The sequence below is a fragment of the Salarias fasciatus genome, chromosome 18 (assembly GCF_902148845.1).
Source record: "Salarias fasciatus chromosome 18, fSalaFa1.1, whole genome shotgun sequence".
NCBI lineage: Eukaryota > Metazoa > Chordata > Actinopteri > Blenniiformes > Blenniidae > Salarias > Salarias fasciatus.
Genome location: NC_043762.1, coordinates 9035525 through 9052113, shown reverse-complemented (window position 1 = coordinate 9052113; position 16589 = coordinate 9035525). Strand labels below are relative to the sequence as shown.

The window sequence follows — 16589 nt, the reverse complement described above, 5'->3', positions numbered from 1 at the left end:
GGGGTTTTTTTTATCACTGTTTAATGAACATTTAATAAACGATAACTCTGTTGCACAATGCATTCTGTTCAAAGTGACTCCTGCTAACGCCGAACCCAACAGACTGAGGCTTCATTTTCTTAAAGGGGAAGTGTCCATTTTCACAACATGATACAAGTCAAGCTTGAAGTCTCTCTGTGCGACCTAAGTGTGACGACAGTTCGAGTCCCCATCTCTGCTATGTGTGTGTGTGTGTGTGTGTGTGTGTGTGTGTGTGGTGGGGGCGGGGGGGTGCTAAATCCTGTGTGAACATGCACACAAACAGCACTGCTTGGTGTGCTTGGAGTCAAAGAGCAAACCTGTCATCTGGTTCGTGGGTTTTCCTGCTGATTTTTCAGCTACTACTGGATAATTTACTGGGGGTTTTTTTCCCTCAACTTATAAAAGTTTGATTGAAAGGGACAGGACATTTGCTGAGGAGGGCTCTGCCACCTCTTGCCCCAGCGCAGAGCTGGCGTTGCTCTGTGAAATGATTTTCTCTGTGGTACTGGTGCTTTGGTGTGGCGTGGAGTCAGGTAGGACTTTAATACTTAAATGTTACAAGCAAAGCAGTGATGCTGCTGACCTGAGAGAAATGATAACAAGTGATGTTGGATCTGTAGTTATTATTGTTCTGAAATGGAAAAAGTGCTCACATTCTCAGGTAGACACGCAGATCCTAAAAAGTAACACCTCAGATTCTTTACATTTAAATTGTTAATTTGACTGAAGCAGTATGAATTTAGGAAAAATTATCAAATAGGCAACTCAGAACAATTTTATATTTTGTTGCAGCGATTTATTTCTTCTTCGTGAAGTTATCCAGAAGCTTCTATGATATTTGCCATATGATATTCACATAATTTAAGTATCTCCATATTTGGGAGCATGTTTAAATTACCCACAATCGGCATCTCCTGTTTTACAGTCCAGTCCAGTGTTCCTCCTGTGTTCGTCCAGAAAGGCAAAGATGTACTTCTGGATGTCGACAATGTGCCTGAAGACTTTTCTTTATTTGTATGGAAACTTGAGAAAGAGAATTCGATTTTAGTCACGTTATATCCTGGTGGCAATTCAAAAATCTCTAAAGCTTACACTGGAAGGATTGATCACCCTGAAAAAAAGAAATACTCTGTGATACTGAAGAACCTACAAGAGACAGACAGTAGAGTTTATACTGGACGAGTGACAACAGACGATGGCGACTCCACATTAGTCCAACACAACATCATAGTTCAAGGTGAGTTTTGTTACATTTCAGACACTGAACAAGAACATCTGCTTTCACATTTCTAACACTTCTCTCTGTCCTTCCAGATGTTGTGTCTCCCGTCCAGCTGGAGGTGAACTCTGTATCAAACAGCTCACACTCCTGTAACGTCACTCTGACCTGCAGCACGGCCGACTCTCACATCAGCAGCACTTTCAGATGTATCGATCAAAAATGTGATCAGGATGGAGGGAATCAATCAAAGATCACAAACTCCAGTTCCAGTTTGCAAGTCTACCTGCTGGATGTTACAGTGATCTGTAAACACAGAAACCAGGTCAGCTCGACTGAGGACAGGACGGATATTCAACATGTCTGCTCCCAGCTGATTGGTAGGTCTGAAAATGATTAATTCTGATGAAAAACAAAGATAATCAAGGAAATGACTGAATATAATGTTATCTATCTAATAATAGGAATTGTCTGTTTGTTGTCTCATCTCTGGTTGTATTGTAGTGTCACTCACACATTCAATTGTTCTGTTTTTTCACAGGTTCACACATCGTCTCTGACGGCATTTCCTTCTGCCAGGTGAAGACAGTGGTGTTCTCTGCCGGTCTCTTCCTCATGGTCTCTGCTCTCATCAGTGTGCATCTCTTTCTCAAACTCAAGAAGCAGAAATAAGCATTTTTCTTTGCTGTTCAGTTGTGCATACAGCTTTAACAATCAACGCTTCTGCAGTGGAAGAACACAGAACTGATGAAAGGACCGTTCCAGTAATGATTTCTTTTTCTCAGGAAATATTAGTTTGATATAAATTTTGTTTTGCAAATGCTTTATTAAGAAGGAAACGTCTTTGTGAGTAGTGCTCTTTCTAATACTGATCATTCTTGCATTTTCACTGATAATGTCTGAGTCTTGACTAAACGGATAAAATTATGTTCAAAGAATTTGCTCTTGGAGAAACTAAAATTCAGATTCAGATTTCATTTATTCGTCCCACAGCAGGGAAAATTACGGAGTGACTGCAGTGAAAAGGACATTATAAAGTGAAAAAGCTAAACACAAAATAAGAGAAGAATATGATGAAAATATGGAATTTAACAACAAAAAAGGATCCAAGATAAAGTTCAAACAGTGAAAAACAAAGAATGTTACACTGAGAGTAGTAGTGTGTTTGCTTTTCTTCTGAATGGTTGCCATTCATGGAAAAATTCATCAGATTGTATGAGGTTTTTTTTTCTTCTTTTTATTGTTATCTAAAAAAGTGGAATTCAGCATGAGCCACAATCACCAAACCCCCTGTAAAATAAACATGCACCTCATAAGTATGTATTCCTGTACTTTGTTGACTTCAATAAAGCCTAATTAAAGGTGCTGTAGGTAGGATTCTGCATCTCTGCCATCTTGCTTAGGGTTATCTTAGCAAGATGGCGATTTGAAACCCAGTACAGCCAATCCTGTCCTGTTTTCTCTGACATCACGCCCTTACGCAAGTTAAGCCCCTCCCACAAGAACGTGCAACGAAGGCCCCTCGACCAATCACAGTTAGAGCCTCATGGGCTCTTCTGATTGGTCAAAGATACCTGGAGCTGTCGAGATTCCTTTTCAGCTCAGAACAGAGACAGATGGAGACGCTGCGCCCTCGCGGTAGTGCAGTTGTGCTACACCCCTAAAGGATTATCAATGGATACTCTAACATTTAAACCAAAGAAAACACAGAAATATTAGCATTGACTAGCAAAATCCTGCCTACAGCACCTTTAAGCCTAAAATAATGTACTGTTACTCGTTTGTCATGATTTCATGCTTTGGATCTCTGGTGTTACATCAGAAAAAAAAACACTCGGTTGGAAAAGAACCTTTTTATTACTGTGTCAAATAATATTGTGAATGAGTTGAAGCATTGGCAGAAAAAAACTTAAATAACGGTATGAAAATAGATTTCACAAACAAGAGCATTGCTTTCACACATTTTGAAAGAGAAATTAGTAACAGGAGCAACAGAAAGTTCTACAATAAGAACAGCAAACCTGAGGAGCGAAGTGAAGAATTCCTCTGCATTCTATATACACTCATGTTGGTTGAGTTTGGAAACACTTTGACTGTTTGATGTTATTTATTTCTTTCTCTCCTCAACTCCGGCTGAGCAGAGAGACACTAAGGTGAAACCTGGCCCCGCCCCATGCGCCCCCCAACACTGCCTTCGATCCACAGTGATGGAAATCATTCCGTAAAGTCATCAGGCCTCACTGTGTCATGAAAAGTCAATGAAACTCAAAAAGCAGCAAAAAGCCACATTTGAACCTGTAAACCTCCAAATGGATTTCTGTAACCTCCAGAGCACCACTGGCCAAATGAAGAAGTGATACACTCCTGAGACTGGACCACGGCACGACACCAGAGGAACAGATAAAGTATTTTCTAGTTGAAATATTAAAGGACATTCATAGCAGCTTTCATTTCCATCACATTCTCAAGCCTCACCCAGGTTAAACTCTGTCCCCTCGTCCTAAAAATTAGTTTTGATTCAACTAATACTTTTCTCCAAGGTTGGTGGAGGTTTTATCTGTTTCAGTCACAGAGACCCTGATGGATAAATGTTAGATTTATAAGTTGTTGTTAAACTTGTGTTCTTATTGGTTAAAGCCTTGTATCGTCTGTTTCTATAACGGAGCCTGTTGCATAACTACAGCATGACACGTCTGCAGAAACACGCAGGAAAAAAATTAATAAAAACTCAGAATCACATTCACTAAAAAATAACAAGCAGTTCCAAAATAATTATGTAAAAAAACTAAGTTGACAAAACATTTTTGAAGACATTTGCTGTCAAATTAACTCACTGTTATTACAGAATATTTCACACCATTTTTTAACAGTTGTTAATGCCAGGCCAAAATGTAACAATCATGCTGTCTTTGTGTTGAAATGTTGGATGTTAAAATTCAAACAACATATTCTACACAGTGCATATTTTATCAGATAAGATGTAGGAAAGCTTCAGCACACGGTGTTTCTTTCTGTTACTGTGATAAGAGTGAAGGGGAAGTGGTTTTAAACTTCTCTTACATTCCGGAAAGCTGACACAAGCTCCACCTCCCCAAATGTCCAACTTCACTTCTCTATACTCTAAGTTAGATACAGGAAGAGAAACGGCTGAGATGTAGAAGTTTCCTGATATGGACTCTTGCACAGTAAAAAGAAAAAAAAAACAACCATCAATGTTTCCCAGCAGATACAAAACTTCTGCGAACGACTGCAGAACCAGGGAGGGGGTGATGAGGAGGAATGGCCGGACCGATCTGAAGCCAAGCAGCGAATTGTTGTTGGACTTCTGTCCTTCACATGCATCATCCAAAACAAACATCCTGCTTGAACACAGGGATGCTCGTGAGTGTTCATGGGAGCAGAGCTGCTTTGGTCTCAAGTCAAACATCGACTGTGTCGTTGTTTCACCTGATCTGAGCTGTGCTCAGCGAGGAAGGACATCCTCTAACCTCATCCTCAGGTGGAAGGAAGATTTTCAAAATCTCCTGAACCCATGGGACAGGAGGAGGCAAGGACAAGCTCCTGAGTCTCCTGCAAGATCAGAGGGGGGAGGGGCCCACCTGGAGGGGGGGGGGGGTCCATCCACTCCTCCAGCTGCCAAACTCCCACTGCCCTGCAAATCCTCAACTGTGGTGCATTAAAACTGAACATGAAGTGTGCATGTGGGGTTAATGTGGTTTGCCCTCAACTCATAAAAATCTCATATATCTTTTGAAGGTTTTTCATGGTCCAGGATGCTTCTGTACCTGTGCATACACACTCTCAATTACAGTCTTGCCGTTGGTCTCAGCAGCAGCTGACGACCCGCTGTGAGGCCCCACCTCACTGTAGGTGGAAACTGGAGAAAGACCTGAAGTCTCATCAGTATCTGGAGCCTCAGCTGGACTTTTTGGAGTTTCAACCTAGAATATAAACAATGGAAAAGTTATTTTCACCTCATATTCTGCATGCATCATTCATTCGATCAATGTGTTGTGTCACGAAATGTCAGGATAGTGAACAACAGCTCATCTGTGTACTGAGACAATCTTTGTGCCTCAAATTAACACAAGAATCATTTTCTTTGGTTTTTTGGGACATGGTTTTAAAGAAAGAGCAAGTAATTAAGTATTTGTGTTTTGTTACTAAACTCATGATGATTTTAAGATGTGTTTACGTGAGTATTTATTCGTCAGAGGCCATTTTCTCCCCCTCTTATTCTGACAACTGGCTCAATTCTTCTTCTAACCTCCAAAATGAGGATTCTGAGTTGCAGTGAAATGATGAAAGCAGCGAACGGTAACAGTTCAGGAGAGGTCAAAACTCACTTTGCATCAATGTTGACTGAACACCAAGACTTCCTGTTACTGTTTCAAATGGAATTAATGTTTCATAATAAATTCCAGGACCTGCTTTAAATTATAATTTAGAAACATTTTCAAGGCAAGTATTTGAACATTTACCTCAACAGAGAACATGAGTATGTTTTCCACTTCAGAAACACAGACAGCAAAGCCACAAACACACACAACCTGTTCCACTGTCTTCACATTTGAAAAAGCAAGGCAAATTGCAGGTTATCTATTCCTGATTAGTTCATATTTGCCGAGTCTTCACACAACTGTCGCATATAAAGCATGACTTCCACAAGCACAGCTGAAAGTGACTGCAGGTTCGTTGCATTTTCTTTGCAAACTATAACTATACTTCCTCTGCATGAGGCTTTGGTTAAGTGGTTAAACTGATCTTTCCTGTGTCTTTCTCTACAGCTTAAAAACACAAAGTCTCTCTGGAGTCATTTTCAATGTTTGTATTTGACATTTAACAAAAAACTAAGATTCTGGGAGTGGTGAGCTGCCGTTGTGCAATCCAAATCTTGTCATGTTTCCGAGGCGGTTTATCAACTGGTAAAAAAAAAACAAATATCAAATGAAGAAAGTGTGCTTTAATAAAATATTTCCATTGATACCATGTCAGTGACGATTTTGTATAAAAACAAACAAAAAACAGGCATCCTGGTATTTAGATTCAAATGCTCATAGTTTTTTAATCACAATTGTCACAATTGATGTTGGTTTAGAGCTGGAGGAAGTGTCTGGGGACAGGGAGGTCCGGGCATCCCTGCTGAGACTGCTGCCCCCGCGACCCGGTCCTGGATAAGCGGAAGAAGATGGATGGATGGATGGATGGATGTTAACATTTATAGTGCATTCTTCTCCACATACATGTTCAGGCCGAAGACTGAAAAAATTTTTTTTTTCATTCAAACAAAAAGTTTGTATCTTCGTTCTGAAACTTCAGTGTGTTTGGTGCAGCGAGGAGTCGGCACATGAGAGGAAGAAGCTGTCAGAACTGAATTTGCGGCCACATTTTAAAAGAACATCTCAGTAGAAATTGATTTCAATTTGTGCATGGTTGAGTCTATAAAAAAAGGACTAAAAGGACCAAACTGAAGACTTCTGGTCATAATCAAAATTGAGATTATTTATCATGCAATTTGTTTTCTTTTTGTCTTGGTACATATCCAATTTCAATTTAATGCAGTCTGATCAGTTGGGCTCTGTTTCCGTGACAATGCTGCTCAGATCCAAAGAAAAGGCACTTTTTTTAACAACGGTTTCCATGTTAGAGCTTTTTGAAAACGCTCTGATTTAATAGTTCTTCTGCACACATGCACAAGTAGCTGGACAGTAACAACAACGCTGCCTCCAGAGCGACATAACGTCCAGTCCAGATTCTAAAGGACTTGCTGCTTTTTGAGTTGATACCCTACATAACACCAGTCCAACTTGGTGGTCTGTCCATATGATTGACCGTGTTCTCCCACTGTGAATGTTTATAGTGTGTTGTTCTCTTAAAGTTGAGAATTTTTGTATTTTCACAAAAATTTTCACTTCTTCAAACTTCACAAGATCCAAACTGTGTGTTTACATTTGGTGTTGACTCTTTCAGACCGACCGGTCAGGTTGGGGCAGACATGTTGAATATCCGTCCTGTCCTCAGTCGAGCTGACCTGGTTTCTGTGTTTACAGATCACTGTAACATCCCACAAGTAGACTTGCAGAGTAGAACTGGAGTTTGTGATCTCTGATTGATTCCCTCCATCCTGATCACATTTTTGATCGATACATCTGAAAGTGCTGCTGATGTGAGAGTCGGCCGTGCTGCAGGTCAGAGTGACGTTACAGGAGTGTGAGCTGCTTGATACAGAGTTCACCTCCAGCTGGACGGGAGACACAACATCTGGAAGGAGAGAGAGTTTTGGAAATGTAAAAGCAGATGTTCTTGTTCAGTGTCTGAAATGTAACAAAACTCACCTTGAACTATGATGTTGTGTTGGACTAATGTGGAGTCGCCATCGTCTGTTGTCACTCATGCAGAATAAACTCTACTGTCTGTCTCTTGTAGGTTCTTCAGTATCACAGAGTATTTCTTGTTGTCAGGGTGATCAATCCTTCCAGTGTAAGCTGGAGAGATTTTTGATTTGCCATCAGGGAAAAAAGTGACTAAACTCAAACTCTCTTCATCAAGTCTCCATACAAATAAATTACAGTCTTCAGTCACATTGTCGACATCCAGAAGTACATCTTTGCCTTTCTGGACGAACACAGGAGGAACACTGGACTGGACTGTAAAACAGGAGATAAAGATTGCAGGTAATTTTGAACATGTTATATTGTTGATTCCAGTTCTGTGAAATTGATTTAGTTTCTTTAACCAACCCATCAAAGGACAAAGGCACACTCTACACACCATGTTGATTTTTCTTTCATTTGACTTTCAACCACAGTTCAGACTAAAAAGTCAAGTCCAAATGATCTCAACAGGCAGTGAAGACCACATGGGGAAATGTGGCCTTTGTTTAATATATGGCATGAAGAACTGAGATTAAATAAGTTCAGACTCTGATTTTTTTAATGAAGAGAAGCACATGGAGCTCTAACTGTGTGTCTGACTGCTGTTATCAAGCAGAAAACTGCTGAGTCACGACTTCTGATGTTGAAAACGTCAAAGAAAAAAGTTCAGAAGGAAACAGGGAGAACCACAAAGCTGTACTTTGCATCATGGCTGGTTCGTGTGATGATACTGAGGTTACAGGATAAACCATCTAAAAACCTGAGACCTCACCAGACAGAAAGCTCCATCACAAACTGAGTTAAACCATGCTAATCACTAAAAAACACGGACTGTAATAAACAAATTAAAGCGGGAAACTTTTGCTACATGAATTTATGAACCATTAGTACTTTATCTTAAAAAAAAAAAAGACCAACCAAATAAATGAACAAATCTCTCATGTTGCCAACCTCAAGCTTGTTTCCAAAGGTTAAGAAAGCTGAAATGCCGGCGACATATATCCAAATATGTACAAAAGTGACAGGGATTATAGGCAGTGGCACCACTACAGGTTATTGCTGTAGAATTAATCTTTAACTTTTCTAATTATATTTTAGCTTTGAACTGAGACCAGAACTGAGATGATGACATTTTCTAACTGTACTCATTGTCTACTTTTAGAACCTGAAAAAATTGCAGAAATGACATTTTTACCTCGAAGCAGGAAAAGCCAGAAAAGTACAGCCTGCAGCATTGTGACAGATGGCCCAACTGTGAAGATTGTTTCCTCTTAGTGGGTGAAAGAGAGCGAGCGATATCCTCGGCCCCGCCTCAACATAACTGCAGTTCCAAATGAAGGGGTATGAAATTCAAGAACAACCACTGTTCTCAAAGAAACATTTACTGAGGTTTGTAAAATAACTTTAATCACTGGTAAAATAACTTTCAGTATTATCAGCTGTCGTATTAAAGCCTTGAGGTGTTGAGAAGTTGACATGCTCTACTGACGTCAGTCAAACAGTCGAGTTCCATGGATTATTTTAAAAAAAAAGCTCTGGAGTTAAACTCCAGTCACGGTGAATAAAAATGGTCGGTACATGAGGAATCACTGGGACAATACAGGAACACTGGATGTATGAAGGTAAAACAACAAGAAGTGAGTCTATTCTCACTCAGTAATGGGAGACATCCTTTAGGGAGGAGTCAGTTGAAAGTAGACGGGAACAAACAGGGAGAAAAGTGACCTGAAACAGAGACATGATGTGTGATTTTTTTTTTTCCAAATATACATTTTACACTTTGGTTCTTAATAACATGCATTACACATAACAAACCCACATGAAGGTCTATGAGCGTCCAGTGATATCTGAAGTGTTTTGTATTGGTTAATCTGTCCATCTTCTGTTGGGCTTCATCCTGTGCAGGGTCACAGGGTCACAGGACGCTGGAGCTCATCCCAGCAAACAATGGACAAGAGCAGTATTCACCTGGACAGGCCACCAGTCCATCACAGTACATTAGTCGGACCGGTGCTAGTAATGTTTTCATTTGACCAACAAACTCAGGAAGGCTGAGAGCACTGGAATAAACACAGAAACACAGGATGACGTGTCAACCAGAAGACACAGGAGACACCCGAAACACACCAGTGTCACCAGGTAGAGGTGAAACACACCAGTGCAGGAGCTGCAACCAGACATGAGGAGGGAAAGGCAGGGAGCCTGAAGCCAGAGACGAGAACTTTAAAGGGGACATGTTATGCTATTTTTCAGTCACGTCATATAGGTCTCAGAAGCAAATAAAACATAGTATTTAAGTTTGTTCGCCCCAAATTCATCCCCTGTTGGGAGTTTCAGCGGTCTAAAAAGTCACTCTGAGGAGCCATAAAAGTCACAAAAGTGAAAAAGCAACAAGGGCTTGAGGTGTCTTTCCTCAAGTTCAAGTGTTCAGTCTTGAGCTGAAGATGTCCGTGTCCTGCTGGGACTGTCCTTCTCGGTTCAAACAGTTGCTTCAGTCGCTTCAGATTAGTGCTGTGGGTTTCTAAGTGAGGAAGTTATAGGATGCTTGAGCAACGTGTGACTCAGCCTGTCAGCCCCTGATCAACGCACTCCAGGCTTCGATTGAGCAGAGATTTTCAGAAATATTAGCTGATCCTGAAATGATCGCTGCTGCTGTCCTGCTCCCAAAGTTCCGAGCATCATGGTCAAATAATGAGGATGTGCTGAAAGCAGGTTTTTGTTTTTGTTTTTTTTTTTAAACAATTGCCATGCAGCCACTTTCTTGAATATGAGTTATTACAAAATGCTACGTTACTAAATCATTGCAAATGTGTGTTTTTTGTATATAGGTTTGGATTCCATCAAGATACATCTGGACCAGGTACCAACACAAAGGTTTGGCAGCAGCTCTCCATCATCAGATGATGAGGACTTCTTTGCCTCCATGAAGGCAACGTCCAGGAAAGTACAAAGCAGCAAGATGCCTACCGAACCAGCACAGGCACAGTATTCACAGTATAAATTTGAACAGACAGTGTTTTCCCTGGTTCTTATTTTGAATATTTACTACATTCATAATTCACGTTCAATATTTTACATTTTTGCATTTTTTCATCAGAAATAAATACTTTTACTTTTTACTTGCAAAGTAAATTTTAAAGCAAGTACTTTTATACTTTTACTAAAGTAAATTATTCCTTGGGTACTTTGACTTTTACTTAAGTATTATTTTTTGCCCTGTACTTTTACTTAAGTAAGCAAAATGAGTACTTCTTCCACCACTGCGCAGCTCTACGGTGTAGGTTTTTTTTGCAACGAGCTGCGATGTGAAGCGCAGTAAACAAACCCTGAGACAACATGAAGACATTTTTAACAGGGATGAAAAGAAAGGCGGAGAGAGACGAAGACAGTGAGTCAAGAGAGAATTCTGGCTGAGTGTAGAGAGGCAGTATCCGCTCTAAGAGCAGAGGTCTGTGGGCATTCTGCTTCCTTTTGCAACATCTTACCTTTGTGAAGCCAAACCTCCCTTTGAGAAGCTGTGCACTGCAAAACGGGGAAAAAAATCAGCACAAATTGTTTTATTCGTTCTTTTTTTTTTTTTTTGTAGGTTAAAGTGTTTTATATATTGTGCTCCTGAGTTGATGTTGCTGAAGTGAATTTGAATTTATTATTTATTGATTTTGTTTCATTTTATTTTCCAGCAGCAAATGATGCAATAAGTTTGTCAAAAATGTTTACAGTTTAAACAAGGATATTATTATTTTTGGAATTTCAGGCAAACTGATGCACTTAAAATCTTTTCTTTTACAGACTAATAAACAATGTTAATAAAGTCACTCTTGTAAGTCGAACTATAGCTCTTCTTTTTTGTTTTCTTTAATGTGTAACAAGGATGTTATGCAGAGGTGTACCTGGACCTAGAACAATTTTATAGACAAATGCCATTATTTATAGTTGGGGGGGGGGGGGGGGGGGGGGGGGGGATAGTTTTGTTCCTGCTTGGGAGGGGGGGGGGGTAGTTTTGTTCTTGCTAGGGGGGGCGTAACAGAAAAACATTGAGAACCTCTGACCTAACTCAACAGACTGAGGCTTCATTTTCTTCAAGGGGAAGTGTCCATTTTCACAACATGGTACAAGTCAAGCTTGAAGCCTATCCGTGCTACATGTGTGGGTGTGTGTGTGTGTGTGTGTGTGTGTTGGGGGGGGGGGGGGGGGGTGGGGAGTGCTAAGTCCTGTGTGAACATGCACACAAACAGCACTGCTTGGTGGGCTTGGAGTCAAAGAGCAAACCTGTCATCTGGTTCGTGTCTTTTCCTGCTGATTTTTCAGCTCCTACTGGATAATTGATTGTTTTTTTTCCCTCAACTTCTAAAACTTTGATTGAAAGGGACAGGACATTTGCTGAGGGGGGCTCTGCCACCTCTTGCCGTAGAGCTGGCGTTGCTCTGTGAAATGATTTTCTCTGTGGTACTGGTGCTTTGGTGTGGCGTGGAGTCAGGTAGGACTTCAATACTTAAATGTTACAAGCAAAGCAGTGATGCTGCTGACCTGAGAGAAATGATAACATGTGATGTTGGATCTGTAGTTATTATTGTTCTGAAATGGAAAAAGTGCTCACATTCTCAGGTAGACATGCAGATCCTAAAAAATAACACCTCAGATTCTTTAAATTGTTAATTTGACTGAAGCAGTATGAATTTAGGAAAAATTATCAAATAGGCAACTCAGAACAATTTTATATTTTGTTGCAGCGATTTATTTCTTCTTCGTGAAGGTATCCAGAACCTTCTTTGATATTTGCCTTAAGATATTCACATAGTTTAAATATCTACATATCTGATTTGGCAGCATGTTTAAATTATCTTCAATCTTCATCTCCTGTTTTACAGTCCAGTCCAGTGTTCCTCCTGTGTTCGTCCAGAAAGGCAAAGATGTACTTCTGGATGTCGACAATGTGCCTGAAGACTTTTTTTTATTTGTATGGAAATTTGAGAAAGAGAATTCGATTTTAGTCACATTTTTTCATTATCACGATTCAGAAATCCTTCCAGCTTACACTGGAAGGATTGATATCCCTGACAACAAGAAATACTCTGTGATACTGAAGAACCTACAAGAGACAGACAGTAGAGTTTATTCTGGACGACTGACAACAGACGATGGCGACTCCACATTAGTCCAACACAACATCATAGTTCAAGGTGAGTTTTGTTACATTTCAGACACTGAACAAGAACATCTGCTTTCACATTTCTAACACTTCTCTCTGTCCTTCCAGATGTTGCGTCTCCCGTCCAGCTGGAGGTGAACTCTGTATCAAACAGCTCACACTCCTGTAACGTCACTCTGACCTGCAGCACGGCCGACTCTCACATCAGCAGCACTTTCAGATGTATCGATCAAAAATGTGATCAGGATGGAGGGAATCAATCAAAGATCACAAACTCCAGTTCTAGTTTGCAAGTCTACCTACACATTCAATTGTTCTGTTTTTTCACAGGTTCACACATCGTCTCTGACGGCATTTCCTTCTGCCGGGTGAAGACAGTGGTGTTCTCTGCCGGTCTCTTCCTCATGGTCTCTGCTCTCATCAGTGTGCATCTCTTTCTCAAAGTCAAGAAGCAGAAATAAGCATTTTTCTTTGCTGTTCAGTTGTGCATACAGCTTTAACAATCAATGCTACTGCAGTGGAAGAACACAGAACTGATGAAAGGACCGTTCCAGTAATGATTTCTTTTTCTTAGGAAATACTAGTTTGATATAAATTTTGTTTTGCAAATGCTTTATTAAGAAGGAAGCATCTTTGTGAGTAGTGCTCTTTCTAATACTGATCCTAATACTAATTGCATTTTCACTGATAATGTCTGAGTCTTGACTAAACCGATAAAATTATGTTCAAAGAATTTGCTCTTGGAGAAACTAAAATTCAGATTCAGATTTCATTTATTCGTCCCACAGCAGGGAAAATTACGGAGTGACTGCAGTGAAAAGGACATTATAAAGTGAAAAAGCTAAACACAAAATAAGAGAAGAATATGATGAAAATATGGAATTTAACAACAAAAAAGGATCCAAGATAAAGTTCAAACAGTGAAAAACAAAGAATGTTACACTAAGAGTAGTCGTGTGTTTGCTTTTCTTCTGAATGGTTGCCATTCATGGAAAAATTCATCAGATTGTCTGAGGTTTTTTTTTTCTTCTTTTTATTGTTATCGAAAGAAGCATGAGCCACAATCACCAAACCCTGTAAAATAAACATGCACCTCATAAGTATGTATTCCTGTACTTTGTTGACTTCAATAAAGCCTAATTAAAGGTGCTGTAGGCAGGATTCCGCATTTCCGCCATCGCGATTTGACCCATCTAAGATGGCAATTTGAAACCCAGCACAGCCAATCCTGTCCTGTTTTCTCAGACATCACATCCTTACACAAGTTAAGCCCCTCCCACAAGAACGTGCGACGAACGCCCCTCGACCAATCACAGTTAGAGCCTCAGGGCTCTTCTGATTGGTCAAAGATACCTGGAGCTGTCGAGATTCCTTTTCAGCTCAGAACAGAGACAGATGGAGACGCTGCGCCTTCGCGGTAGTGCAATTATGCTACACCCCTAAAGGATTATCAATGGATACTCTAACATTTAATCCAAAGAAAACACAGAAATATTAGCATTGACTAGCAAAATCCTGCCTACAGCACCTTTAAGCCTAAAATAATGTACTGTTACTCATTTGTCATGATTTCATGCTTTGGATCTCTGGTGTTACATCAGAAAAAAAAAACACTCGGTTGGAAAAGAACCTTTTTATTACCGTGTCAAATAATATCATGAATGAGTTGAAGCGTTGGCAGAAAAAACTTAAATAACGGTATGAAAATAGATTGCACAGACAAGAGCATTGCTTTCACACATTTTGAAAGAGAAATTAGTGACAGGAGTAATAGAAAGTTCTACAATAAGAACAGCAAACCTGAGGAGCGAAGTGAAGAATTCCTCTGTATTCTATATACACTCATGTTGGTTGAGTTTGGAAACACTTTGACTGTTTGATGTTATTTATTTCTTTCTCTCCTCAACTCCGGCTGAGCAGAGAGACACTAAGGTGAAACCTGGCCCCGCCCCATGCGCCCCCCGAACACTGCCTTCGATCCACAGTGATGGAAATCATTCCGTAAAGTCATCAGGCCTCACTGTGTCATGAAAAGTCAATGAAACTCAAAAAGCAGCAAAAAGCCACATTTGAACCTGTAAACCTCCAAATGGATTTCTGTAACCTCCAGAGCACCACTGGCCAAATGAAGAAGTGATTCACTCCTGAGACTGGACCACGGCACGACACCAGAGGAACAGTTAAAGCATTTTCTAGTTGAAATATTAAAGGACATTCATAGCAGCTTTCGTTTCCATCACATTCTCAAGCCTCACCCAGGTTAAACTCTGTCCCCTCATCCTGAAAATTGGTTTTGATTAAACTAATATTTAGGGACCGAGCCCGCGGGCGAGGTGGCCTCAACTGAGGCCACCTTGCCCGAGGGCAAGGCCTCTATTGTTCTTCGTCCGTTTGTTTCCCCTATTATTATTTTACTGACGCACTTGAGCACTAATTTGACCCCCTAAACGTGCACAAAAACTCACCAAATTTGGCACGGACATCGGGACCGGTGGACCACTTGATAAAATAAAAAAATTAACCCCATAACGCCATCTGCTCTCTAGCGCCACCTAGAAACAGTAAAATAGCCATTGCAACCATTAGGAATGTCGCAGAGAGACCAAATTGATGTGGATGCGTTTGTCTCATCGCAGCCCGTAGGAATGTCGTAGAGAGATAAAACCAATTGCTCATGTGTTCACCTCATCGAGATCTGAAAATCACCCATTGACACCAAAAACCTAAATCCAACAGGAAGTCCACTACTGACCATATATGGGCATGCAGTGCAGTCGACAGCAGCTGTCATTAAAGGGTACATATGATGCTATTTTTCAGTCATGTCATATAGGTCTCTGAAGGCCTAAAACAGTATTCAAGCTTCTTTACAACAAATTCATCCTTCTTTCAGAGTTTCAGCGATGTATAAAGTCACTCTCGGAGTCCTTCAGAAGTTATTCAGGTCCAACCGATTCAGCGGGGGCCACGGCAATGGAGCTGCAGTGCGGGAAGCTCCATTGCTGTGGCCCCTGCTGAATCGGTTGGATCTAAATAACTTCTGAAGGACTCCGAGCTGCACCATGTTTGTCTGAGTGAATAAATGAGCATGTACACACTGGGGCTGTCGCGGTAAACCGGTATTGACGATAATCGTGATATTAAAAAATGAAATTTCAATATCGTGTTCAAAATGCGCACATGATAATATCGTAAAGAGGATCTAGTGCCGCTTGAAACGTGTTGAAGTGTATTTTCAAAATCCGCTCCTGTTCTTCCGCCCTGCTCCGTCTCCCTCCTGCAGCCACCCAGTCTCTCCCCCTCCCCTCACATGTAAACACAGCAGCAGCGGTAGCGGCACGGCTCCTAGCTGCGTGGTCCTAGCTAGCTCCTAGCATGGCTCCCAGTTAGCGAGCGTCACGAGTGAACTAAACATGTTGGCGGTGGCCGACCGCGACAGCGAGACGCTCTATCCAACCCAAAAAAAGTGTGTTTAGCAACACTGACTGCACGTTGAAGCTAGCCGGGTAGTAGTGGGGCCCCATTAGGTGGGTTCCAGACGTGTCATTGTAATGTGTCCGGGGGGTTTCAAGTTGTGTCACTGATATCCGCCGTCTTCTCCGCCGGCCTCCTTCTAGCAACTAACCGGTGAGTACTCGGAAAAGGGCCCCATGCGGGGGATTTTCGACACGTTGTCGTTGCAGCGTCTAGCGTAGTGCCTTAAATTTGTCATTGAAATTGACTGATGTCAGCTGTTCCTCAGGACCCCCTTCAGCTCGGGGCCCTAGCCAGTAGCGGCGCCTCTGGCTGGAGAGAAGCAGCTGCTGCTCATTCCGCCTCCGATTTA

The 16589-nt window shown here is 41.0% G+C and overlaps 1 protein-coding gene and 2 long non-coding RNA genes across 3 annotated transcripts; 1 reads left to right on the top strand and 2 right to left on the bottom strand.

The window, feature by feature from the left end:
- Positions 1 to 321: 321 nt before the first annotated feature.
- LOC115404900 (SLAM family member 5-like) lies at positions 322 to 2682 on the top strand. The gene is made up of 4 exons (XM_030114258.1): positions 322 to 554; positions 947 to 1258; positions 1336 to 1620; positions 1782 to 2682. The coding sequence occupies exons 1-4, from the start codon at positions 509 to 511 to the stop codon at positions 1910 to 1912; spliced, it is 774 nt and encodes a 257-aa protein (XP_029970118.1). The 5' UTR covers positions 322 to 508; the 3' UTR covers positions 1913 to 2682.
- A 4681-nt stretch (positions 2683 to 7363) lies between these two features.
- LOC115404904 (uncharacterized) lies at positions 7364 to 8906 on the bottom strand. Its single transcript, XR_003933385.1, has 3 exons — positions 8810 to 8906; positions 7576 to 7887; positions 7364 to 7501 (listed from the first exon to the last, which is right to left on the bottom strand). It is a non-coding gene; the product is annotated as an uncharacterized LOC115404904 (long non-coding RNA).
- Positions 8907 to 14381: 5475 nt separating this feature from the next.
- On the bottom strand, positions 14382 to 15503 carry LOC115404907 (uncharacterized). The gene is made up of 2 exons (XR_003933388.1): positions 15448 to 15503; positions 14382 to 15389 (listed from the first exon to the last, which is right to left on the bottom strand). It is a non-coding gene; the product is annotated as an uncharacterized LOC115404907 (long non-coding RNA).
- Positions 15504 to 16589: the final 1086 nt, after the last annotated feature.